Source organism: Trichechus manatus, unplaced genomic scaffold (assembly GCF_000243295.1).
Source record: "Trichechus manatus latirostris isolate Lorelei unplaced genomic scaffold, TriManLat1.0 scaffold00014, whole genome shotgun sequence".
Lineage (NCBI taxonomy): Eukaryota > Metazoa > Chordata > Mammalia > Sirenia > Trichechidae > Trichechus > Trichechus manatus.
The window spans coordinates 11628168-11653084 of NW_004443950.1; the positions used below are offsets into that span (position 1 = coordinate 11628168).

The window sequence follows — 24917 nt, forward strand, 5'->3', positions numbered from 1 at the left end:
TACAACTATATATGTAACCCTAGAGGTGTTTACAAGAATTATTTTCATATTGGTATTAATGTTTTCAAATTTTATAAGAAGCAATTCTGCAAATTCAGAGTTCTGTGATCATAGAATTATTTCGTATTGAAACTACAGTAAGACACCCTTTGCAGCCTGCTGTTCTGCATTTTACCTCTGTCTCATCTTGCCCCTGCCCGCATTACATGCTGTCGCTCCTGAGTCATCCTTTTATTTGTGTGGTGCAGAATTCTGCTTTCCTAAAATGATGCCACAGGGACAATTACCAGGTAGTTTCAGAATTGTCTGTGGACTAACTGCATCAGAGAAGGAATGTTTTTGTAGGACTGTCCAGTTCCGTGATGGCTGGAGAGCCCGCCTCTGGCATCACGTTACTACGTCTTTATCAAGAACCCTTTTAACAGGTTTGCATTTCCTCAGTTTTAATAGTGGTAAGTAAGTATAAGATGGTGTGGAAGATACTGCAGCCAGAAGGTTTCTGGCTGCAGCAAGAGTGGTCTGGGAGCGGTAGCCCAAGCTCTGAGTTTTTTTCAGTTTTCTAGGAATAAATGTATCTGTGGCCATTCAGTGGAGTTTGAGAGGCTATCTCTGAGCAGCAGAAAGCCAGATTCAAAACCTAACAGCATTTTCCTTTTCCAGGTTTCATTTTCCACATCTTTAAAATGAGTGACTGATATTAGATTATTTATAGGGTTCTTTTAAACATTTTATTTTTCTTCCTATTAATGTTAATTTTCATCATGATTAACATATAAGGGGATTTGCTGTGGAGATGTGACCTTAGATCCCTGGGGGATTTGGTTAAGTAGTCTCGGAAAAGCTGTGTCTCCATGTCTGATGCTGGAGCTTGACGCACACAGCACAGGCAGTCAGGAAAAGGAGATGTAAAGTTTGGAGAACAAGAACAAGCTGAAACCCACAGGCATGAGGTGGAGCCCAGGAGGACGTACTGAAATCTGTGTCAGTTCTTGTTGCCCCTGACTTTGATGGTTTGGGTGTCTTACAGAAGCTTAGCCCCTGCATCACAAAACTAAACCCCTACAGCTGATGCGAGTTAGAGACGCTGAAGGAAGATCCAGGGTGAGGTGGAGCGGCTGCAGGCCCAGGTCCTGCCTCAAGCCAAGGAGGAGAGCCAGCAGATGAGCTGCAATGTGTGTGAGCTACAAAATGGCTGCTACTTCATTGGGATCTCCAAACTTGCACAAGAATTTGTGATTCACCCTAACCAGAAACATAGGAAAGGGAGTCTTGAGAAACATACTTCAGTCTAGCCAAGATGATCCACTGCAAAGCTACCAGAGTGGTTGTCACAGGATAGTGGGATTTCCAGGTGACTTTACTTTTTATTCGTACATGTTGAATTCTTCACAATAAGTATATTTACATAATTGGGGAGGAGCTGTTGTCTTTGGAAAGTAAAAATCTCCCTTTTCTATAAATGGAGTTACAAGAATTGGAGGATTGGAGGATTAGCAGTTCACTGAGAATTAAGGGAAAGATGCCATATACTGCGAAGGCGAACATTGTAGTTTTTACCTGAAAGAGGTATAAATAAAATGCCCATGTTTTAGCTCCTCTTTGCCATTTAATAGTTGCTGACATCGGCTCCAGGTCCTAAAAAGTAATCAAGATGAAGTACGAAGGAAAAGCAGTTTCTCAGCCCCTGCGTATCTTCAGTGTAGAAAAGAGGCCTGCACTTCGACCATCCTCCATACTCGAAGAGCTGCTGCTGTAGATGATGCAACGGAGCATGCAGAGTCGGCTCTCAGGGCTTCTCTCCCCTCAGACACCAAATCCCTTTTTCAGTGTATAGAAGAGCCTGCTGAGTTGACAGGCCGTAAACACTGAGATAAAGGAGGAACATTTTAACGTTTACGTAGTGTGCTAAGATTTAAACTCGGCTCCAGAATTGGGAGAGTTGGATGTTTTCTTTAGATATGTTACCTACAGCCATGAGTCTCAAATGGTTTTCCAAGCTTGGCACACACGATGGTTTCACCTGCCCCACACTGTCCCCTGGGCCTTCCCAGGATTATAAGCCACGGACAGAGTGCTAAGTATAACCTCACCCTTCTCTCCCACTCATGAAAACACATCAGAATGCAAGTGAGTGAAAGTAATATTATAGTGTTGACCTTGACTCTGCAGGAACTTAAAAGAAGGGGCAAGCTTTGAAATTTCAACCATTAGTTATGTGTTTATAATCCCACTTATGTCACTACACTTGTTAAAAAACTGTGGTCTCCAAAATGGTGTGTGTGTACAATGGTCCGTTAGGGTGTGGGAAGGCACTGTCAGAACTAGTTATGGGTGTTTCTTTTTGTCTCAGCCTTTAAAATTTAGTGTTTGTTTTATAGCATGGACTGTTAGTACACATGTAAAATTTATAAGTAAAATATATGTGGGGGGGTACATGTTAAACACTTTTTACTGGTGGGGTGCATGATCAAAAACATTTTGTAACTATCAATCTAAAAGGCTGAAAATGAAACTCATTCTCTTCATTTAAATACAAACTTTAGAAAAGAATCAGTACTCAAAGTTTTAGGAGATAAAAGAGAAGGGTGGTAAGAAGTTTAAATGTCCAGTGCTTTTTCTATTAATCAGCAAAGCCCAAACTAAAAGCTACCGCAATGCTTAGAAATAAATGTAAAAGAGAAAGGAAACAGGGAGACAGTGTTGGGATGGAGTGAGATCTGTTTTGCACTGAACATCATCTTTCAACTAAAGATGCAGTGACACCTAGACTCACACACTCACAGGTAGTTATTATATAACCCCCGGAACAGTTCAGGAAAAAAGATCTAACAAAATTAGGATAGTCTCTTGGCATTTCAGTGTGGCTTTTTAGCATTTAGTCTCTTAAAATATATAATGAAAATAAAAAAAAGCAACTAGTTCTATAGTTGACCCTACAGCATTCAGGAAAATGAAAGCCACACGTGAGCCTAGAATCAGTTATACAGCAGCCACAACTCCATGATGGCAAGGCAGTAGCCACCTGCAAAGGACTACACCTGTCATAAGCAGCCTCTTCCAACAAGTCTCTTGGCCATGTGGGTTTTTTTTTAAGACCAGACCTTTTCCAAGGGAATCATATTCCATCCACATCATCCAAGTCCACCCTGTGCCGTGGGACGCACTGTGGAACAAAGCCAGAGGCCATGGGAGGAAGCGTAATGTTTCAAATCATGTCAGAACTCTAAGGCCCAGCATGAACAGCTACAGGTTCTGTAGCTTTATAAACCAGTGTAATTGGGAAGGGCAGAATCGTCATTTATACTCAATTGTGAGCATAAAAAAAAAAAAATCACCAAAATTAAATAAAAGTCACTGAAGAAGTCAATATAGAAAATGGAGAACTGAATGTTAACAATAAAACCTTTTTTTTTAATCAATAAATAAATACCTGGCTTCAAGCTCAAGGTCTAGGTTGAGGACAATCCTTATGAGTCCTATTAAAGGACAACCAAAACAGTTTGAAGAACACTGTGAGACAGATGACTAGGTAGCTCTCCTTCACTCCATGGCTAGCGCTTCCAAGGCTTCCCAGTACTGACGAAAGGTTACTTCTTTGTTCAGCTTTGTCCAGCCCTGTCATTCATAATAGATGAACGAAAAGTCCCAGAAACCTGTTCTGTGTGGGAAGGTTTTCTGTTGTTCTAAGCTTCGGTGGTTAATATACTTGACAAATTTCAGAGTCTCTCTATCTCTGTAGACCAATGCCAAAGAATTGTTTTCCGGATTCACTGTTAGCAGCTGAAATAGGCAAATACAGTGACACATCAGAACATAGAGCTGCCTGGCACCGTTTTCTGTAACGATTCACCACTGCACTGGAAGCAGGGAATCCTGTGAAAGGTCCTTTACTAGGGAAGAGCTTTTGTTCTGGCCGTCAAGACAAGACATGTTTCCAACAAGTCCCAATCCAGCACACACCCAGGAAGATTTTACCTAATGCATTTATTTCTTGCTCAATTAAAAGATTCATGGGAAATGCATGCTGTACCTCCTAATTTATTTGGAATTTCTCACTAGGACCTGATAAGACAAACAAATGCTTACTGATTACTCTCCTTTTGTGTCTTTATTCCATGCTGAGTATTATCTGCTAGAAATTAAGCTAATGCCAGGCAGACCAACATGGAATTATCAACTAAGGATACTGGCAGAAGGCCATAAAAATTGAGTCTGTGAAGAATGAAAGCATCCTCAAGATCTAAAAAGGGTAGTTTGCTATCAGAAGCAACTTACCTCTTCATCTTCACCTTTGGCAATGTAGGAAGTGAAGCCACCATATCCTGGCTCCCAGCCTTACAAGGGGAAAACAAACAGCAGTCAGAAAGCTCTTGCGGCAAGAGTTACATTGTCTGCTTAAATCACGGTTAACCATGCTCCTTAAAATGGGGAGATCTGGGAGTTTAGTAGTGACCAGCTCTATGACTTGTGAACCTAAATTTACCTTCTGGCTTATCAGGATTTCCTTTCCCTTAGAGGTCTAATTTCCTGAGACAGCTAAACTGGAGTTTGGGCTTATTTCAATCAACATTAAATGAGAACTGAAATTAAGAGAGAATTAAGTATAAAATATATTCAGAAGGCCAACTCCACAGAAGCTATAGATATGGGGGGTATTTAAGGGAGAGTTATGGTATGGTCCATCTCCCCATACCCTAGTCACGATATATATCCCAGTCTGAGTTGGGAGACTGAAATTCATGACCTCCAAGATCCCTTCCATCTTTGAGATCCTGTGTTCTGAGCTCTCCACTAAGGCAAATTAATTACTTGGTTCAGATAGAAGCAGTCACTCCAGAGAAACTGTCCCTCCAAAGGAAATATTCCACTGCCTTCCTTTCTCCCTCTTACCTTCACAGCCACAGTAGAGAAGTAAGTCCAGGGCAAATTCAGTTGTGCTGTTGTCATGGATTAGAGTGTAGTGACCAGTCTTCCAACGTCTCAGTTCCCCATGGCATGTGGGAACATTCGATTCTAAGAAAACGCAACAGAAGATGGGCCAGAAAAATTAGCTGAGGTAAAAAATTAGCCTTGATACAACTGCTAGATTGCAAGGGGATAAGAACCAGGACAGCACAGCACTAAAGGGAAACCCTTCCCCCAACCTTCAGCTGACCTGCTGATATATTAATTCAGTCTTGTAAATGACTCAGAAGTTACTAGGGCTGACTATTTGGGGTAAAAGTTGAATATCTATTTCTCTCTTTATGCTAAAATAAATTTCAGATGGAGTAGAGATTTAGCTCCAAAAAATAAAAATAAAAAATAACACCTGAAATTTTATGTAATTTTGGAGAGGGGAAGAGGTTTCTAAGCCATGTCACCACAAAAACCATGAAAGACAAAGATAGACCTTATTATTAAAACATTTTATAAAATTTAAAACATGCTGAACAAAATTAAAAAGCAAACGATTATACCATGTAGGACAGTGGGTTAATACTCCTATATGTAACATTTTTACAATACAGTAAGAAAATGACAAACATCCCAAAGGAACAAATAGGCTGACGTCTTGATAGGCAATTCATGAAAAAAAATTAAATAACCAATAAATACTGGGAAAAAGTACAACCATGCACCATTAATCAAAGGAAGGCAAATGCCATTCTCACCTACAGAATATGCAAAGTTGGAAAAGAAAACAGAATAATTAGTTTTCTAAGGAAGTAGGAAAATATCATGTACAGTACTGGTGGGAGTACAAACTGATAAAATTGGTTAAGGCCATTTGATGAAATACTTTGCAATAATTAAAAATTATACTAGAAGGGTGGTTTTCAAAACTTTTAGCTGTGAAATATTCTTCAAATGAAAGCTTCTAGAAATGTTATGTTAGAAAGCGTATCTAGGTAATGCTGCTTTGGATGGGGAGGGCAAGGACTTTCTATCCAAGGTGGTTGTGCAGACCTGTTACGTATTTTTATGTGTATACGTGTATACATAGTAAAAAAAGACTAGAAAGATATATCCCAAAATATATACAGTGGCCACCTGTAGGTGATTATTGTTTTCCTTTGGCTTATTTGTTTTCCAACCATTCTAAAATGGATGTATTTTTAAAATATTAAAAAAAAGATACCTTAAAATGATCAATCCTGACACAGTCCTCTCACAAGATGTGCCCCAGCTGTGCAACACTTAACACTGCCTTTATATATCTCAGTGACTTTATAGCTTTTCTTCAAGACAGTAAATTTTGTACACAGTTACCTTTCGAATTCACCTTTATATCCCCACTGTGCTTAACTGACCAAACCAAAAAACCAAACCCATTGCTGTCAAGTTGATTCTGACTCACCGTGACCCTACAGGACAGAGTAGAACTGTCCCATAAGGTTACCAAGGAGCGGCTGGTGGATTCGAACTGCTGACCTTTTGGTTAACAGCCTGAGCTCTTAACCACTGTGCCACCAGGGCTCCTTCTGCTTAAATGAAGGCCTTGCATGTGTAGTTGGTGCTCAATAATAGAATAAACCTTCTTTTGGTTGTCTACATAGATTTTCTTCCAAGTTGCAGGTTCCCACAAAAATGAAACAAAAAAAGAATAAACCAAGAACCAAACCCATCGCCGATGAGTTGATTCCAACTCAGCGACCCTATAGGACAGAGTAGAACTGCCCCATCGGGTTTCCAAGGCTGTCATCTTTACTAGCAGACCACCAAATCTGTCTCCTACGGAGCGGCTGGGGGGTTCAAACTGCTGACCTTTTGGTTAGCAGCTAAGCACTTTAACCAGTGCGCCACCAGGGCTCCTTTAAAAAAAAAAGAAAAAGGAATAAAAAGGCACAAATACAAAAAAAAAAAAAAAAAAAAGCCCCTGAGCCCTCATTGATCTTCATCCTGATTCCTTTTAGGCTCTAGGGATAGATAACCAAAAAACAAACCAAACCCGTTGCCTTCAAATTGATTCCCACTCGTAGCGACCCTATACGACAGAGTAGAACTGCCCCATAGGGTTTCAAAGGAGCACCTGGTGGATTTGAACTGCTGGCAGCCAAGCTCTTAACCACTGCACCACCAGGCCTCCGTAGGTATAGACACCAATATCAATTATCAAGAAAAACTAACCTTTCAAAGAAAGACTGTCCTATGTATTGAATAGCATGAAAAAAGCCACCTGGGTGTTGTTTATCTAAGTATCTGTGGTGACTGATGTGACTGGAGGCCACAGAATGTGAGCCACACTGCTGGCAGTTAGCACTCCACCTGTTGGTTGTTTCCATAGCTATCCACCCCTTGTCTTTGCTGTCCTAACTGCATAAGGTTCTGCTCAAGGAATTAGAGTGGGCGGAGAGGATGGTAACACTGAGGAAAGGAGCCGGGAGGCAGATTTTCTAATCTGACTTAGTAAATGCTGAAACATCGAAGCTGAATTTGCAGCTGCTCCGTTAATGATGCCAACATTTCCATAAAAGTGTTACCTCTTAAATTCCCTCTAGTCTCTTTTCCATCTTGTTTGTAGATGATTAAACTTCCTCTATTGGTAATGATTTCCTTCTACCAATTTGTCCAAATTCAAGCAAGTGTTTCTTAGGCTGCTATTGGTCTGTAGCAGAAATGAGTCACTAACCTTCCTCTCCTTTATGTTCTTGGATTTTAGAGTAATTTTAGGCAAGGAAAGTCACATTCCTTCCCACGATCTGTACAATTCTTGGCCTAATAAATGTACCAGCTGTTCTTCCTGCCTACACTGCCCTTCGCACAGATCCTTCTCGTCCACTCAGACCTGAGCTTAAGTGACATCGTCTCAGAGACGCTTTTCCAGATTGCCCATTCACCGGAGAGACCACTCAGTCATCCCTTCACACATCACCCTATCAACACTTTCCACATAGCACTTACCGCCATTTGGTATTTTCTTGTTGTTCGTGTGTATGTTTAATCTCAGGCCTCTCCTACTAGAATGTAGCCAGAAGAACCGAGAACTTGTGTGTTTTGTTCTCCAGCTCCTGTAAAAGGGCCTAGCATACAGTAGGTGCTCAAGAAATACTTGTTGAGTGAATAAATCATCAGATGTTGACTGCTTAATGGCAGTAACGACAAATCCTAACAACTTACCTTTCTTTATTTCGCTTCCCTCTGGCTCCGAGTCTGTCTGGTCATCGCTCTCTTGGCTGGTGTTGCTGACGGCGGCCAGATTATTCTCTGACTCTGAGGAGCTATGGCTGGTCCCTTCTTCAGTGCTCTCAGCAGCAGATGCTGCTTCTCCCTCTCTTTCGGCCTCAATCTCATCTTCTTCTGAAGGGGCCAAGAAGTGAAGCTTCAGGCCTGTGAAGTTGGAGAGCAGCAAGAACAGTGCTTCGGAGCGAAATAACTCCATGCAGTCTTTCAGTACATCGGGAAGCTTATTCTCCTCAGCTTTCTCATAAAACCTAAAAAAGCAGCAATGTTGAGTTGTTCATCAAAGCCACAGATGTAAAATTACTCAAGAAGTAAAAGCTGATCATTAGCTTTGTACCTCTCTCCCCCAAATTTTGGCATAGCTTACTAGGGTACAGATTGTTACAATAGTGAGATTTTGTTAGGGCCTGCTACTGGTTGTCCTTGGCAACAAAACAGCATTATGGCACATGTCTTGAATGATGGGCTCTACCTTTTGTTAGGAGGACCTCGGCTGCTCCATTCCACATTTCCTTTCTCCAAAGCGTCACAGATGTCTGCAAATTTCTCAGGCTGGAAAATGAGCAAATAAAGAAGCAGTTAGCCACTTTTCCTATGATCCCACACTGGTCTTGCAGAAGTAGCACCTCTGCAGGACATCTATCTGGCTGGTTCCTAAAAGGTCCAGTTGACTCTCACCCCTTTCACACACAGGATCTCCTCCTCCTGATATGGAAAAGCCCAGGCAACACTGGATAAATCATTAGCATGCTTCAGCCAAGAGACACAAGTTTCAATTTGGGCCATTCCCTTAAGAAGCTGTATATCTTATGTCAAATTGCTAGATCTCTCAAGTCCCTGCATTTATAAAATGAAAATCATAATATAAACTCTTTACCTCACAAGATGTGAGGAAGAAAATTAAACTGCATTATAGGGTCGCTATGAGTCAGAACTGACTCAATGGCACCTAACAACAACACAGTCAATGCTATTACACTGAAAATCTCTGGATAATAGTATTCTTTAGGCCCCAGCTCATTCTCTCATTTAATCAGCATTCTCCATTTAAAAAGCCAAGTATAGTACAAGAAGCTGGTTAATCTATTGCAATATTCTCCATATGAGCCTTTACATTTATTTAAGGCAGAGTTTTTCCAGAGTATTCTGAAAACATTAGTCCTATCAGCTGTAAATGTGGGAAAGAGGATCCACAGCATGGTTTAAGGAAGCTGAATTAAATAGGGTTAAATGAGTTTGTTTACTATAATACTTCCCAAATTCTTCACTATGCTAATGTCAGCTACAAACTTCCAAGACAGGAGACAGTATAGAAGAAATGCTCTTGGGACTAGGATTCCAGGGGATCCAGGGTCAACCATGAAGCACCATACCAGCACCCATTATCTCATCTGGTCTTCACAACTCTTCAAGACATGCTAGGCAGGTATTATCCCTGCTTAACTGATAAAGAAGTAGATGCTAAGGCCGATTTATTGATGTTCTCGGGTTAATAAAACCAGAGCCAGGACATAATACATGTCTTCTGCCTTCTGATCTAACTCTCTTTTCACTGTAACATGCTGCCTCATCATTGTCAAACATTCATTTACAGATGTTGATCAAATAGTAATCTATTATTAAAAGTAGTAATAGGCACTACAGTCATCAAATAAACAGAACAGTTAACTATACAGAAAGGAGCCCTGGTGGTGCAAAGGTTAAATGCTCAGCTGCTAACTGAAAGATGGGCAGTTGAAACCCACCAGTGGCTCTGTGGGAGAAAAGACCTGGCAATCTGCTCCTGTAAATATTACAGCCTAAGAAACCTATGGGGCAGTTCTACTCTGTCATATCAGGTGGCTATGAGTCAGAATCAATTGGATGGCTCACACCACCACCACCACCACCAACTAACCGGAGCTCCCTCTCTGTATGGAGGCCTCTGTGTGTGATTATGTGTGTGCTCACCATTAAGATTCTAGAGAACTGGGGAATACCCAAGGGACTCTTAACCTACTAAGCATACAAGTGATACCAGTGTTAGCTACTAGCATGATTTCTATATTTTATCTGAAAAAGAGAACTACATAAACATTCCAGTCAGGAACAAAACAAAAAATAAAAGCCAAAACTCTCTTAGTGATGCCTAATCATCCATCTAGGAACAAGACTGTGTGTCAGACAAGCGACACAGACCAAACATGGTGTTCTGGCCTACCTTAAGAAACTCCTTTAGGAGAATTTCAGATCTTTCTTCAAACTCTTCTTGAATCTGAATTTGGTAATCCATGTCCAGATAAATAGGGTTGATCCATTCATACAAAATTTCATGCTTACAAAGAAGCAGCAGATGCAAAAGGTGAGTTAATAATTCCTATAGCTTTTGTTCTTCCGTCATTTCATATTAGGGCAAGCTCAAAGTCTAGTCTCATTAACAGGATTAGCTACTTTTAAAGTCAGGTAACAAATGATATGCTATCGCTCTTAAAATAAGAACCCCCTGCAACAGCAGGAATTTATCCTTACATCTTGAGGGATGTGAGGGCTCCGGGGTATGAGGGGTTCACAGTAGTTGGGAGGCCTGGTCAATGAAGGGCCATGAAACCAGCCACTTATAGACAAACGTAATTTTTCTTCTGACAGGACTTCAGACACCTGGAAGAACGAGACCAGCAGCACATCAACACAAGGAATAAGGATGGCAATTACCAGCCAAGGCACCTTAACTTTAGGATCCTTCACACCAGGCGAGAAAACAACAAGTCTGACTGGAAACTATCATATTTAGATAATGGGTGACTTTAAAAACCATGATCCTTAGTACTCTGTATCTTTGTGGCTGACAATCTTTACCTGGTGAAAGGATACTGGAGACACTTCAAAGAAAACCAGTGTGTTCCATGAAGGGATAAGAGACTTGACAATCTGCTTCGGCTGAAAGTGCTCTGCACCAGGAGAGAACACATCCATGAATGCAATTCGTTATCATTAACCACTTCCAGGTCACCTCATTGCACTCTTGACAATTCTCAAATTTCTGAGGTATCTAGACGTTCCTTTCAGATCCTAAAGTACCACCCCCTTCCATCTGGTTCACTCCTACTTGCTAGTTCTGCTAGGTGACATCTGTTCTTACTATACCAGCCATTATTGATGAGGGCTGAGAGAAGCACTAAAAGTTTTCTGGAGTCAACCTCTGGTGTAAATCATTCCAAAAAACCCTGATTTCCTGTCAAATGAAGGGGTTCTGGCAGGTTGATAGCCAGAGGCAGCTTTACATGCTTTCTACCCTTCCATGATCAGTATTCAGAAGCAGTATTCCTTATCTTCAATCCAATCTAATTTATGTCTGCAGTAATGATTACGTCCAGTATAACTCAGGGAGGTGGTTGTCAGGGCTGGCATTAATCCCTCCCGAGGCAGTCACTGTAATGAATGGCTTCCATCTCGTTTGAGGAGCACAGCTATTATGTATAAGAATGGTGATGCTGAATCAACTCAGTTTTAATTCAGAAGTGGCCACTGGCTTTGAAGGTCTTGTACTAATCTTACCATCAACGCTGTACAGGTCCAGGGTGCCCCCCAAGCTCCTGTCCCAGGGAGGAACCAGGTAGAGAATGAAGGCGATCCGGCGCCCTTCCAGCTCATCATCATGGCAGAGCAGGGCATCTGCAACAGTTTAATGCACACCTTAAAGCTCTGTGCAAACAGTGTGCAGCTGACGTCTGACTCTACATTTAATGTCAGTCCCTCTGACATTCATGCCCTCCAGCTTTACAGTGACACTTGCTTCTCCTCTTTTGTAATTACAGAAATAAAACTCAGTCCAAATAGGAAACTCTGAAGAACACATATTTATAAACCCAGAGATAATTACTAACAGTATTTTCCCTACATACATGTGCACTTAAAAATGGCATTTTTGCTTTGGAGGTTTAGGGTCATGGTTTGATGGGACATTCCAGTTAACTGGCCTAATACTGTTTTTAGTGCTTCTGTTCTACCTCCTAGTTTGTTGCATAATTCCTGGGAGTCTTAAAAGCTTGCAAGCAGCCATCCAAGGCACAACAATTGGTCTCTATTTGCCGGGAGCAACAAAGGAAGGAGAATCAGGAATAGGAGGAGGAAATGGTGGTTAATTCCTTCCACAAACAACTGCCTCCTTTGCCACGAGATCAGAAGAACTGGATGGTGTCCAGCTACCATTACTGAACATTTTGTTCAAAGATTCTATAGAAGAATCCTGATCAAAAGGGGGGAAATGCAAAACAGAATTTTAAATTCTCATGGATTTTAAACTTTCTGGAGCCATGGAGGGTGGATGAACCCTTGAAATTACTGCCCTAAGATAATCTTTAAATCTTAAACCAAAAATATCCCCTGAAGTCTTCTTACAACCAAACGATAGTTAAGCTTAACTAGTAAAAAATGTCTGCCTTGAGCATTATGCTCTTTTAAGAACTATTTGTATGAGATCAAATTGACAGTAGCAACTCGAAAGATTAGGTAAGAACCTTAGGGGGCCGTGAGTTTAGTTAATGACGGAGGAACAATTCAGAAAAGGAGGGTAAGAATGGTTGCACAACTTGAAGAATGTAATCAATGTCACTAAATTGTACATGTAGAAACTGTTAAACTGGTTTATGTTTTGCTGTGTATATTCTCAACAACAAAAAATAAAATTAAATTAAAAAATGGCATCTTACACAGTGGTTGTGGCCTGCTTTTTTTTATTACAGAGTACACACTTGATATTACTTTTAATGGCTCCATAGTTATTCTACTATATGGACTGTGCATTTATACTTCCCTTCCCCCTCCTTTATTGATTCCCTATTTGTAATTAAGTTGTTTCCATTTCTTGGCAATTATGAAGAATGCTGTAATGAGCATTCTTGTACATGGATCTTTTTGTACTTGTCCCCATTAATTTCTTGAACTAAACTCTTAAAAGCCATTAAGTGGGGCTGAGAAAGGTTGGCATCCATGCAGAGTTGAGAAGGGAGGAAATGATTGCAGTGAGCCGAAATTGATTACACGTGGAAGGACTGTGCCAATAAACAAATATACTGAAGATAATAGGAGCCAGGTTTCTCACTGTCAGAGAATGGAATCACAAATACTGAAAAAAAGAAATCTAGAATGAACCTTGTGTTGTTGAATTGGAATTGAAGAAATCAATGTGAATTCAGTTTATATACATGTGTATATATATACAGAGAAATAGAAATACATACACATATAAATGTATGTATATGCACGTATGTGTGTATGTATATACATATATATTTGCTCACTCTTTCCACTAAAAGGGTCTGGGGAGCAGTGACGCCCCAATACCACAGATACCTAGAGTCCAAATCTTGATTTTTAAGTATCATTCTACTTTTTATTTTGTTGTTGTTGAGAATATATATACACAGCAAAACATACACCAATTCGACTGTTTCTACATGTACAATTCGGTGACACTGATTACATTCTTCAAGTTGTGCGTCCATTCTTATCCTCCTTTTCTGAGTTGTTCTTCCCCATTAACATAAATTAAGTGTCATTCTTAACTAAAAAGGAACCAGGTTTCTTTGGAAGAATGGCCGACTCCAGATCTAGGGCATGAAAAATACAAGATGAGCCTGGAAAATCTTGTTTTGCCAGAAAGTAAGAAAGTTCTCAATGAATGATGGGGACATATCAAAAGGACACAAAAGTTAGTTTGAAGGGGCTCCCCTTGACCAACAGGGACAACATGAACACCAATATAATAATAGTAACGGATAATAGCTCATCACATAAATAGTAGTCCATATTGATATAAATGAATGAATGAATGAACAAATGGGGAAAGAATAAACGGGGAAAGAAATGACCATATTAGAAAATCACTATTTGGAACCATCATAATAATTTAGCAAGAAACATCAATAGATGCCAAAACAAGTGAATCAAAGTTTGATGAGAAATGGGATATTTACCTAATCTCAAAGTATCTCCCCACAAAAAACTTACAGAGGGAAAAAGAGCAACTTTAAGGTAGAAAAATCTGACAGAAATCACCTTAATCAAGAGATTAAAGTTACTATCACTAGTAATGGGCACGCAGAAATCTAATCATGAGGCAACATCAGACAACCCCAAACTGAGGAAAGTTTTACAAAATAACTCGACTATAAATCTTCAGAAGCGTCAAGATTATCAGAATCAAGGAAAGACTGAGGAACAGTTCTGGACTGATGTTTAAAGAGACATGACAACCAAATGCTGTGTGCCATCCTGGACTGGGTCCTTTTGTCATAAATGACCAAATGATGAAATGTGAACAGGGCCTGTGGGTTTGAGGGTAATAATGTATCAATGCTAATTTCCTGATTTGGGGGGTTTACTACTGTAATGCAGAAAAATGTCCTTGTAGGTAACTACTTAAGTATTCAGGGGTCATGGGGCATCCTGTCTGAAACCTACTCTCAAGTGGTACAGGAGAAATATTATTTCTACTATGCTTGCTACTCTTCTGTAAGTTTGAAATTTTTTCAAATTAAAAAGAAAAAAATAATAATAACGTTAAAAGAGGTATTATACAATATGACTTTTCATATGTACCACCAAGCTGTCCTCAAAAAGTTGGCCCAGGAAGAACAGCCTGGCTCTGGGAGGCTGAAATCTGCCGTGCACAAGGAGGTCACTCGCCATGACAGCCTTCATCATGTGCAAAGAGAAAAGGCAAAAACGCTACATGGAACACTTAATTTTTTAACAATTTTAGGCATGAAAGCCTGTAAGCAGAGGCGATTGAGTGGGAATTCTCCTCTGTTTAAAGAGCAAAGTTGCCAGGAAACTCACTGCGATGTGTCTGTTTATTCCTGGTGAATGAGCCCCAAAGAAAATACGCTGGGACCAAGTGACCCTGCCCTGCTTTCCTCTCCAGCGACTCTGCAATCAGGGCAGGAGGAGGTGGGTTTTCTCCACCTGTGAGTGCTACAAATTCTTTCTTTCTCTTTTTTTTAATAAGCCAGAACCGAAAAAAAAAAAAAAAAAAAAAAAGGGCGCAGAACTCAGGATAACTGAACAGTGTCAAGATAAAAACTGCGCTGTGAAAGATGAAGTCAAGATAGATCAGTTTGTGGGTGAAGGCCGCTTTAGCAGAAATGCAAGGAGTCAGCAAGAGCCCACAAATTTCCTTTTTACTGTAGAAATTGGTAAATGAAATCAAATGGTAAATTACCGATCACAGACACTGAAAAGTTCGAATTTAATGTGTTCTGGATTTATATGTATGCTGTGGATTTACATATTTCTTTATTTTGTCTATTTCCATTAAGTTTTAAAAAGCTATTAAAGTTCCCTGGATTAAAAAAGTTGGTCCATCCCTAGGACAGTGTATGACAGTAAACCTAAAAAAAAAAATTTATCTAGTAAAAAAAACCAGTTTTCCTTTTAGATGAAAAACCAAACTTAATTGCTTTCAAAAAAGACATTTATCTGATTTATATGCTCAGAAAGGGAACTGGAAGGATGCACCCTAAACTGGTGACAGGAGACACCTCTGAAAAAAAGAAAGGGGCAGGGTTGGGGAAGGAACTACTGTGGTTTACACTGTAGACGTCTATATTGTCTGAATTCAGATCTCCTCATCAGGAGGCTCCTAGTGCTATGGAAGGACATATAGTCCAGTATTTTGCTACACTGATGCTATCTTTCCTTACCTGTGAATTCATACTTTGCACAGGACATATCAATGGTTGAGTCCAGGTCAATATTAGAAATGTCAGAAAGCCAGGCCCTGAAATCTTCAAATAGAACTTTCCTAGAAATGTAAATAACAGATAACTATTATACCATAGTGTGGGCTCTGCTTGGATCTATGCCACAACTATTTCTTTCTGCAAGTCATATTTTATTCAAGAGATCTATTCCTGAGAACGTTCCTCGGTTTAAGACTAATTCTCCTAGAGAAATGTAAACCTATATTTAACATCCATTTTATTTTCTCAGTATTTTTTTTCTCCTAAATTACAGTAAGGAGTCCCTGGGTGGTACAAATGGTTAAGCACTGGCCTACTAAACAAAAGGTTGGCAGTTCAAACACCCAGCGGCACCTTGGAAGTAAGGCCTGGAGATCTGCTTCCAAAAGGTCATAGCCTTGAGAACTCCATGCAGTGCAGTTCTACTCTGCACACTTGGGGTCGCCAGGAGTTGGAATCAACTCAATGACAACTAACAACAACACACTTATAGTATAGCCTATCATGGCAGTGGTTTGGCCTTCTTCATAACAATTTACACCAAAGTTTCATTTCAAAGTTACTGATTTTCAGACATGTTTTTCAGCATGTCTGAATAACTAGCACCACCATTTAATGGACACCTGGGTGACACTGTAAATTGCAATAATGATGAATATTAAACAAACTGCATGGTAATCAGTAAAACCTTTCATAGAAATACTAATGCTAACAGGATACCAATAAAAGATGGTGGGCATTTCCGTGTACCTGCTAAAATGGTTCTGTGTGTAGAAATCTCTTTAACACCACGTACAACACACTTAGCCGATCAACTTTGAAATGCTACCCTTGGTGAATTAAAAATATTTTTAAAGGATTTATATTAGTTCCAATATTGCACATAAAGAGATTTGATGAATATTTTTTGGATCATCCTAGTCCAATTGTACATAGTTGAAATTCCCATAAAATGCAACCTTGTTGTTCATAACTAAACATGAAGCCTCCAGGTTGATCCCCAAGATTTTATGACCAACGACCTTTTTATACTATATTACCCAAACAAAAAAATTCCATAAAATATTGTGCTCAGTCAGTCCAACCAGAAGTGCCATGGAACTTTTAAAGCAGACTGCTGAACCAGACTTCAGATAATAATGGGTGATAAACATTTTTACAAAGTCTTGATGCTTTATCAAAGCCTTAAATCCTTCTTTTACTGGTAATACCAGCTTCCACAAGTTTATTCTATAAAAAGTTCTTCTCCTACTCATCTTATAAAAGTGTCACAAAACAGGCTTATTTCCTGTCATTGCTCCCATTTATTAGTTATGTTCATGAAAGAAATCACAGAACCCAACTGGGAAATAAAAAGATCAGCAGTTTTCTGTAATGATCAAGGAATTCCACTCTTTTACCACCTGACTATTACCTTTTGTGTGTGGAATGTAACTCAGTCTCATATGAAATGCCTACTACAGGGGTGTTGTGAGATAGTGAGATAATTAAGCATGCTAATCTCTTTTTATGGAAAAAAAAAAAAAAAGGTCTAAATAAATACAAAATATTCTAAGTTACTGTTATCACATCAGCACTGCTTCAGGATTTAGAAGTAACCTGTGCAGGCTTCCACCATATACGGAAATGTAGAGTAAAAAAAATAACTTGTACCATGTACATTAAAAACAAGCAGGTATTACAAAGCAACCTGTGCTCATTGTAGAAAAATTGGGAAAACATCTTATGTAAGTAAAAAGAAACTGTTAAAAAAAAAAATCTGTAATCCTACCAGCCAGAGTTAAATAGTCCATGCTTCCAAGTCTTTTTCTTTGTACACATAGATATCCAAATATATCTGTTTGTTTTTTAATGGGATCAGACTGTGTATGCTGTTTTAACTTTTTTCTCTGACAGAAATATATTTCATCAAATCTAAGGTGCCTTTGATAATACCATCTTTTTATATATGTCACTAAGAAAAAAAAAAAGTCAATTAAAATATGACACAACCGTGAATATGGGAGGCATTTGGATCTCAGAGATGTCAAAATGTAAAAAAGCATTACTATATATCTTAAATTGATTAAATATGGCATAATTTTACCATATTCATGTATTAAAATTCATATACATATTTAATGGTTATATAGTTTTCCACTTCATGTTATATACCATTATTTATGTAAATCTCAATGGGTGGCCGTTTAATTTGAATGTATTTTTCACCATTATGAACAACACTACAACAATCTTGTGGTGAAATCTTTGAGCACATCCTTATTTTTTTAGGATAAATTCTTATAAGTGGAATTACTCTACAAAAAGACATACATAATTTTAAGGGTTTTGATACATCTTTCAAAACCACCTTCCAAGAAAGACTGCAGCAGTGTATAAAGGTTTCTATACCTTTGTCAATACTCAGGCTTTGGTTTTTAGCATTTGCCAACCTAACATGTGAAAAATGGTATCTCCAGTGTTAATCTGTGTTTCCTTGATTACTAAAAAGGTTGAACATTTTATCATTGAGAACTTGGGCCTTGGAATCAGACAGACCTGGGTTTGTATCCTAACTCTCTCAATTTTCAGTTAGGTAACCTTGAAGAGGAGTCCCTGTGGGGTAAAAATGGTTAGTGCGCTCAGCTGCTAACCAAAAGGAGAGAGGTTCAAGTCTACCCTGAGGTGCCTTGGAAGAAAGTCCTGGCAATCTATTTCTGAAATATCTGCCATTGAAGACCCTATGGAGCACAGTTCTATGACACACATGGATGGGGTGGCCATGAGTTGGAATTGACTTGATGGCCACTGATTAATCTTGAAGAAATTACTTAATTTCTTAGAGGTTGTTTCTTCTTCTATAAAATAGGGATAATAAGGTCTACAAAGACTATATGACACTACATTTAAAGTGCTTGCTACCCTGCCTGGCACATGTTAGGCACTCAACAAACATGGCTAGTTGCTTACCTTAAAGCAGTGATGTGAGGCTCTCTTCTCTTCTGTAAATCATCAGACTTGATCATGAAGGGAGAAAAACAGGATTTCTTTCATATATTAGACACGCAGAGAGTAGTTTAGTGAGAACCCTGGCATTGTGGTTGAGAGTCTGAACTCTGAAGCCAAACTGCCCATGTTTGATACAGGATCCCTCCACTTGGCAGCTGTATGACTTGGGCAAGTTACTCAGCCTCTCTGTGCCTCATTAATTCAACAAATACTTTAGTTACTACAGTGCAGTGTAAATTCTTGTTGAGGGAGATAGACAATAAAGATAAAAACTAGGTTATTAGTACACAAGAAGGTGATAAGTACATAAGAAAAAAAAAAAAAGATGTAACAGGATAAGAGGGACTGGAAGTATGAGAATTGGTGGGTGTTTGCAATTGTAAATAATTAGGGTAGACTTCACTAAGATGAAGCAAAGACTTGAAGGAGGTTGGGAAGTATGCCAAAGGAATATCCAGGCAGAGGATTCACAGCCCTCAGTGTGAAGCACGCCTAGCCTATTCAAGAAATAGCAAGGGGGCTATGTGGCTGGAGCAGAGAGAGTGAAGGGAAGAGCAGTAGACAAGGCCAAAGAGGTAATAAGCCTTAGAGCTATTCTAAGTACTTTAGCTTTTACTAAAGAAATGGGAAGCCATTGGAGATTCTGAGCACAGAAACATGATCCCACTTACATTTTGAGTAAAAATTCACATAACATAAATTTCACCACTTTAACTATCTTAAAGTGTACAATTTAGTGGTTTTTAGTTTACTCACAAGGTTGTGAAACCACCATCACTATCTAATTCCAGAACATTTTTATCACCCCAAAAGGAAACCCCACACTCATTAACTCCCCATTTTTCCATATCAGCTACTAATCTACTTTCCGTCTTTATGGATTTGGCCTATTCTGGACATTTCATATAATATGTGGCTCTTTGTTTTTGGCTTCTTCATTTAACATAATATTTTAAAGGCTCATCCGTGTTGTAGCATGTCAGTGCTTCATTCCTTTTTATGGCCCTGGTGGTGCAGTGGTTAAGAGCTATGGGAAGCTACAGTTGCTAACCAAAAGGTCGGCAGTTCAAATCCACCAGCCGCTCCTTGGAAACCCTATGGTGCAGTTCTACTCTGTCCTATAGAGTGGCTATGAGGTGGAATCGACTCAACAGCAATGGGTTTGGTTTGGTTGGTTTTTTTACATATGGATATGTCACATTTTGTTTATCCACTCTTCTATTGATGGACATTTGGGCTGTCTCTACTTTTTGGCTATTATGAATCATGCTACCATGAACACTCGTGTATACATTTTTATGTGAGCACATTTTCAATTCTCTTGAGCCTGTCTACATTAAAAAAAAACAAAACACAAAGGCTGTGGTTGTGTAGGTGGGCAAGGGTAGAAGCAGGGAGAGTTGTTAATATGCTAGCAGAATCATCCTGGTGCGAAATGAAGGTAGCATAGATTTACTAACCTGGAGATTCTGAGTGACCTTCACAAATGTTTCAATCAAGTGGTAGAAGTGAAAGCCTGATTAAAGTATGTTTAACAGAAAATGGGAGGTGAGGAATTTGAGACAGTACAGTGAACTTTTATAAGGTGTTTTACTGTCAAGAGCAAAAGAGGAATAGTTTTAGTTGAAAGAGAAAATTAGGCTAAGGCAGCATTTATTTTTGTTAAGAAAAACAGCTCTTTTTTGTATGTTGAAGGGAATAATCTACAAGAGAAGGAAAAACTGACAAAGTTTCTTCATCTGTAAAACAGGAATAGTAAGGTACCTCATTCATAAGATTATTATGAAGATGTTATGAATGTAAATATTCATATTATGAATGCTATGTTAATTATTATGAATTAATAAATATAAAGCACTTAGCATGGCATAAAGTATACTCAATAAGGCTTATTTTGAAAAATATAGACTATTGGGCAACTCCTAATGACAAAATTGTTTAGAGGAGTTGGAAGATGTCAGAGACCCAATTATCAAGTCAACTCATACCGCAAAGAAAAAGGGGTAAAGACAAAGTTTGAAGGGACACAAGATTGAAAACAAGTTTTATGTGACCGTCTTAGGACGAAGGGATCTAGTCCAAAGAGAGCATTGTTAAAAACAAAACCTAAAACAAAATAAAAATCCTTCAAAGCAGAGGTCCACCAAGCACTAATGTGAATGGAAAGTAATGGCTGCTTCTTTTTTTTAAATCATCCAGGGCCCTTTTTATTATTTTGCTTCTCATTGACTTCACATTTGGAAGTATTTTCGTCTATAAAATTGCATTAAGTAAAAACCACTTTGATTTCTCAATTTAAGTAATCAGAGATGCATTTAACCCTAAATCAATCAGAGGCCTCATATTACCAAAGCTGATATAATTACAAAGGCAAACAATTGTGTTTTTTAGTTAACCTATGCATCCTTACTATGAAAGTCAGTCGAATTTTCATTAGATTTTTTGAATTACAAGAGTCACATCATTCCTGTATTTAACCAGACTAATTCAGTAATGTGTGCATGGCCCAAAAGACAGACAGAGGTACAGGGGACACAACCAGCTGGCCACACAAATCAGCTTTAGTGTAAAAGTAAGAATAAGAGCAAGAGAGAAATCCCATTACGTACTCTCATCTCAGATAAAAAGAAATCAAAGGGAAAATGCAAAGAAAAACAAAATAATTCATCTTTTTAATTTTTATAATTTTAAGTGCTTATGTCCCTGAGGTTTATGGAATTTCAAAAGTGATATACTCCGTGTACTGAGAGATATCCCCCTCACACTGGGGATCTACACCTAGACTAGGCCCTGTCTTCTAAGAGTAGGAAAACCAGCCTTGATTTCTAGATAAGTCTTTTCTGCCAAATTAAATTGTCCACCAAAAAAATAATGACTCTAACTCTCCACAGAACATACTACACTACAGAGCATACTGGAGTACATCAAGCCACCTTAAAAAAAAAGATACGAACTCAAAATTTTTTTTAAATGGTTAATATCTTCCAGTGTACAACTCTCTTCATCATACCACTCCCAAAAATGTACTTAATCTCTTTCCTTATAACGTACTTACTTATTGGTTTAAAGTATTTCTTGACCATCTCTATCACAATTACTATCACTCTTGTTACTTTAGATTTTAAAGTCTTACAGAGCAAGAACTGTCAAAGACTCCCATATAATAAACAGCACCTCACACATAGTTAATAGTAAGCTTATGTTAAATGAAGGGACTTTTTTTTAACAATGACAAGGCAAGGACCCTCCAAGGCAAACACAGTCTAAAACCTCAAGCCTAAAGGTATTGAATAATTTTATAGATACTGAATTTCTGAGGTGGAAGAACTAATGTGATGGGCATAAATACCTGCTGGAACTTATATAAATCATTATATTTTTCATGGAAGTCTAAGTTCAAAAGTTCCTTCTGAAGTCCTTCCAAGAAATCTTGGCTTTGGATGAAGTCTGGAATCACACAGTGTAGAAAGGGGTTCACGTCCACGACAATGGCTTCTGTTGGAAGGAAAACATTTATCTATGGTTTTTTTCCATTTTATATTTTTGCCCCCAAGTGTCATCTCAAAGAGAATACAAAAGGGCATGGTCATGAAGTTTGGAAAACCTAGTATCTAAAGCTAAAATTTGCAGGAAGGTAATTATAAGCTTTTTTCTTCTTTATCCACTCAGTGCTACTTTTTAAAGATACTGTACTTAAAATATTAGCCATTAAGATGAGTACACGTGATGTCACTAAAACCAAGTTCTTGCTCTTTATTGACTTTTTTTTAGCTCAATGATTATTTATTAACTGAATGTATTTTAGATAAAATTCTTAACTTATTTCCCCAAACTTAAAAGTGAGAGTAGCAAATTAAAAATGAGAGTAGCAATACTGACTGGCAACCTTGCTTTTTTGTTCCCCAAGTTCCTGCTGGCGAAAGTTACAAGGCACATACTTCTTCTTCTTTTTCTTTTTTTTTTTTAAATCAGGTCAGGTAAAACCTCCAATTCCTTGATTTCTACCCCAACACTTTATCCACTGCTTCTGATAGGCTAGAATATATGCTCCTCTGTTAATAATTATCATCATCACCACTACCACCACCACTTACCAGATGCCAGGTACAGTGGTGCTTTACATTCATTATCTCATTTAATCTCAACGACTCTGAGGTAGACTTAATCATTACCCCTATTCTACAAATGAAACGGAGAAGTTTCTGAGAGTACAGAGCTTACATTTAAAAAACTAAGCTATCACTTTCTACGTGCATCCAGAGCACCTAGGTAGGATCCATCTCTTTAAAGAACTTAACTGAAACAAAAATCCTTTAGAAGGAAAAGCAGAGTTTTTATCCTCTAATGTCACATTTGCAGCCATGGCTGGAATCGTTCAGTCTAGTTCCTTCCCTTGGTCAACACACTTATTTTCATAGACTACATAGTCAAACTATGTTGTTGTTGGGTGCCCTTGAGTCCAGTCTGACTCATAGCGACCCTACAAGACAGAGTGGAACTGCCCCAGAGGGTTTCCTAGGTTGTAATCTTCACGGGAGCAGATTGTCAGATCTTTTCTCCCGCAGAGCGGCTGGTGGGTTCCAACCTCGTATCTTTCGGTTAGCAGCTGACAGCCTAACCATTGCGCCACCAGTGTTCTTTGTAGCCGAACTATACAAACCAAAAACCTGTTGCCATAGAGTCGAATCCGACTCATAACAATCCTACAGGTCAGAGTAGAACTGCCCCGTAGGGTTTCCAAGGAGGAGCTGGTGGATTCCAACCACCAACTTTTGGTTAGCAGCCAAGGTCTTAACCACGCACCACCAGGGCTCCGTAATCGAACTATAAACTTAAAAACAACAACAACAACAAAAAAAAAAAAAAAAAAAACGCAAACCCGTTGCGGTGGAGTCAATTCCGCCTCATAGCGACCCTATAGGACAGAGTAGAACCGCCCCATAGCGTTTCCAAGGAGCGGCTGGTGATTTGAACCGACCTTTTGATGAGCAGCCGAGCTCTTACCCACTGCGCCTGCAGGGCTCCATAGTCCTAACTATAGGTTTGTAAAATGTTTTTAAGATCAGGTGCCTGCTGTCTGGAAGCTCACAACAAATGCCCTAGCTAGGCTACCATGGGACAACCTTAAGAGGAAACATCACATAAGCCACTCAAATATTTATCCAAATGTTTATTGGTCTTCACTCAGGGAAACATTCATTTATGTATACAAGCATTAGCTCATTAATTCCATTCGACAACTCTCCCAGGAAAACGCTATTCTTAATTGTCTCATTTTTCAGAATAAGAAACTAGGCTTAAAAAAGTTAAATCAATTACCCAAAGACGCAAAATCAGTGCAGAGAATTCTAACAGTAATCTCTGATTTCAGAGTTCAACTATGAACTTGTGTCCCCTCTCCTTCCCCTTCACTTCCCGGCCTACATTTTTAACTCCTGTCTGGTTTCTAAATTCAAACTGAACTTGGAATGAAAAAGAGTGGCAGGCGAGACAGGAGGGTTGGAAGTGGCCAAAGTCACACTCTCTTCAACACGTTCGTCCCTTCCGGCCCCATTTCCCAAGGCTCGGCTGAAGTCCCAGGACTCTTCCAAAGCCCCGGGGTCCCTGTGCGGACGTCCCTCCCTCACAAGGGCCCGGTTACCGTGACTAAACGGCGTCCTGCGGCTCCAGGTCTCAGCCACTTGCTTTTTCAAAGCTTCCTCCGTAACAGCGTTCGAAAATTCCGCCATCACCTCCTTCTTTCCCTTCTTCCCTATCCGGGCAGGGCCGGGCTCCGCCGGCCGTTTCCCACTCATCTCCTTATCGGGTACAGACCCACGCGACACTCATCAAGCAGCACCTTTCCTAAGGAGACTACAATTCCCAGAACGCCCCCTTCCCATGTTCCTTAGCGTCGCCCAATGGGAAATAGAAATTAAGAGAAGGCGGGACCTATACTTGCATTACCAATGAGAATTTCAGATATTGTGGCCAGCCCACCCAGCGATTGGCCCAATGGCGCTCGGCCAGGCAAGGCACCGCCTCTCTACTTCCTGCCGCCAGAGG

At 39.4% G+C, this 24917-nt stretch overlaps 1 protein-coding gene across 1 annotated transcript; it reads right to left on the reverse strand.

Moving 5' to 3' along the window:
* Positions 1 to 3322: 3322 nt before the first annotated feature.
* OGFOD1 (2-oxoglutarate and iron dependent oxygenase domain containing 1) lies at positions 3323 to 24901 on the reverse strand. Its single transcript, XM_023726888.1, has 13 exons — positions 24514 to 24901; positions 22222 to 22367; positions 18834 to 18880; positions 15846 to 15946; positions 11698 to 11814; positions 10999 to 11090; positions 10672 to 10800; positions 10364 to 10477; positions 8636 to 8715; positions 8101 to 8414; positions 4891 to 5013; positions 4276 to 4334; positions 3323 to 3780 (listed from the first exon to the last, which is right to left on the reverse strand). Exons 1-13 carry the CDS (start codon positions 24665 to 24667, stop codon positions 3619 to 3621), a joined length of 1638 nt encoding a protein of 545 aa, XP_023582656.1. The 5' UTR covers positions 24668 to 24901; the 3' UTR covers positions 3323 to 3618.
* Positions 24902 to 24917: the final 16 nt, after the last annotated feature.

What these genes read in the sequence shown, in the direction of transcription:
- OGFOD1 (XM_023726888.1), bottom strand. Translation starts at nt 24,667, where the DNA reads ATGAGTGGGAAACGGCCGGCGGAGCCCGGCCCTGCCCGGATAGGGAAG. An exon ending in CAGGACGCCGTTTAGTCACG is followed by an intron (nt 22,368 to 24,513) that starts GTAACCGGGCCC and finishes TCCTTCCAACAG; the next exon opens with AAGCCATTGTCGTGGACGTG. An exon ending in TGCAAAGTATGAATTCACAG is followed by an intron (nt 11,815 to 15,845) that starts GTAAGGAAAGAT and finishes AAACTGTTGCAG; the next exon opens with ATGCCCTGCTCTGCCATGAT.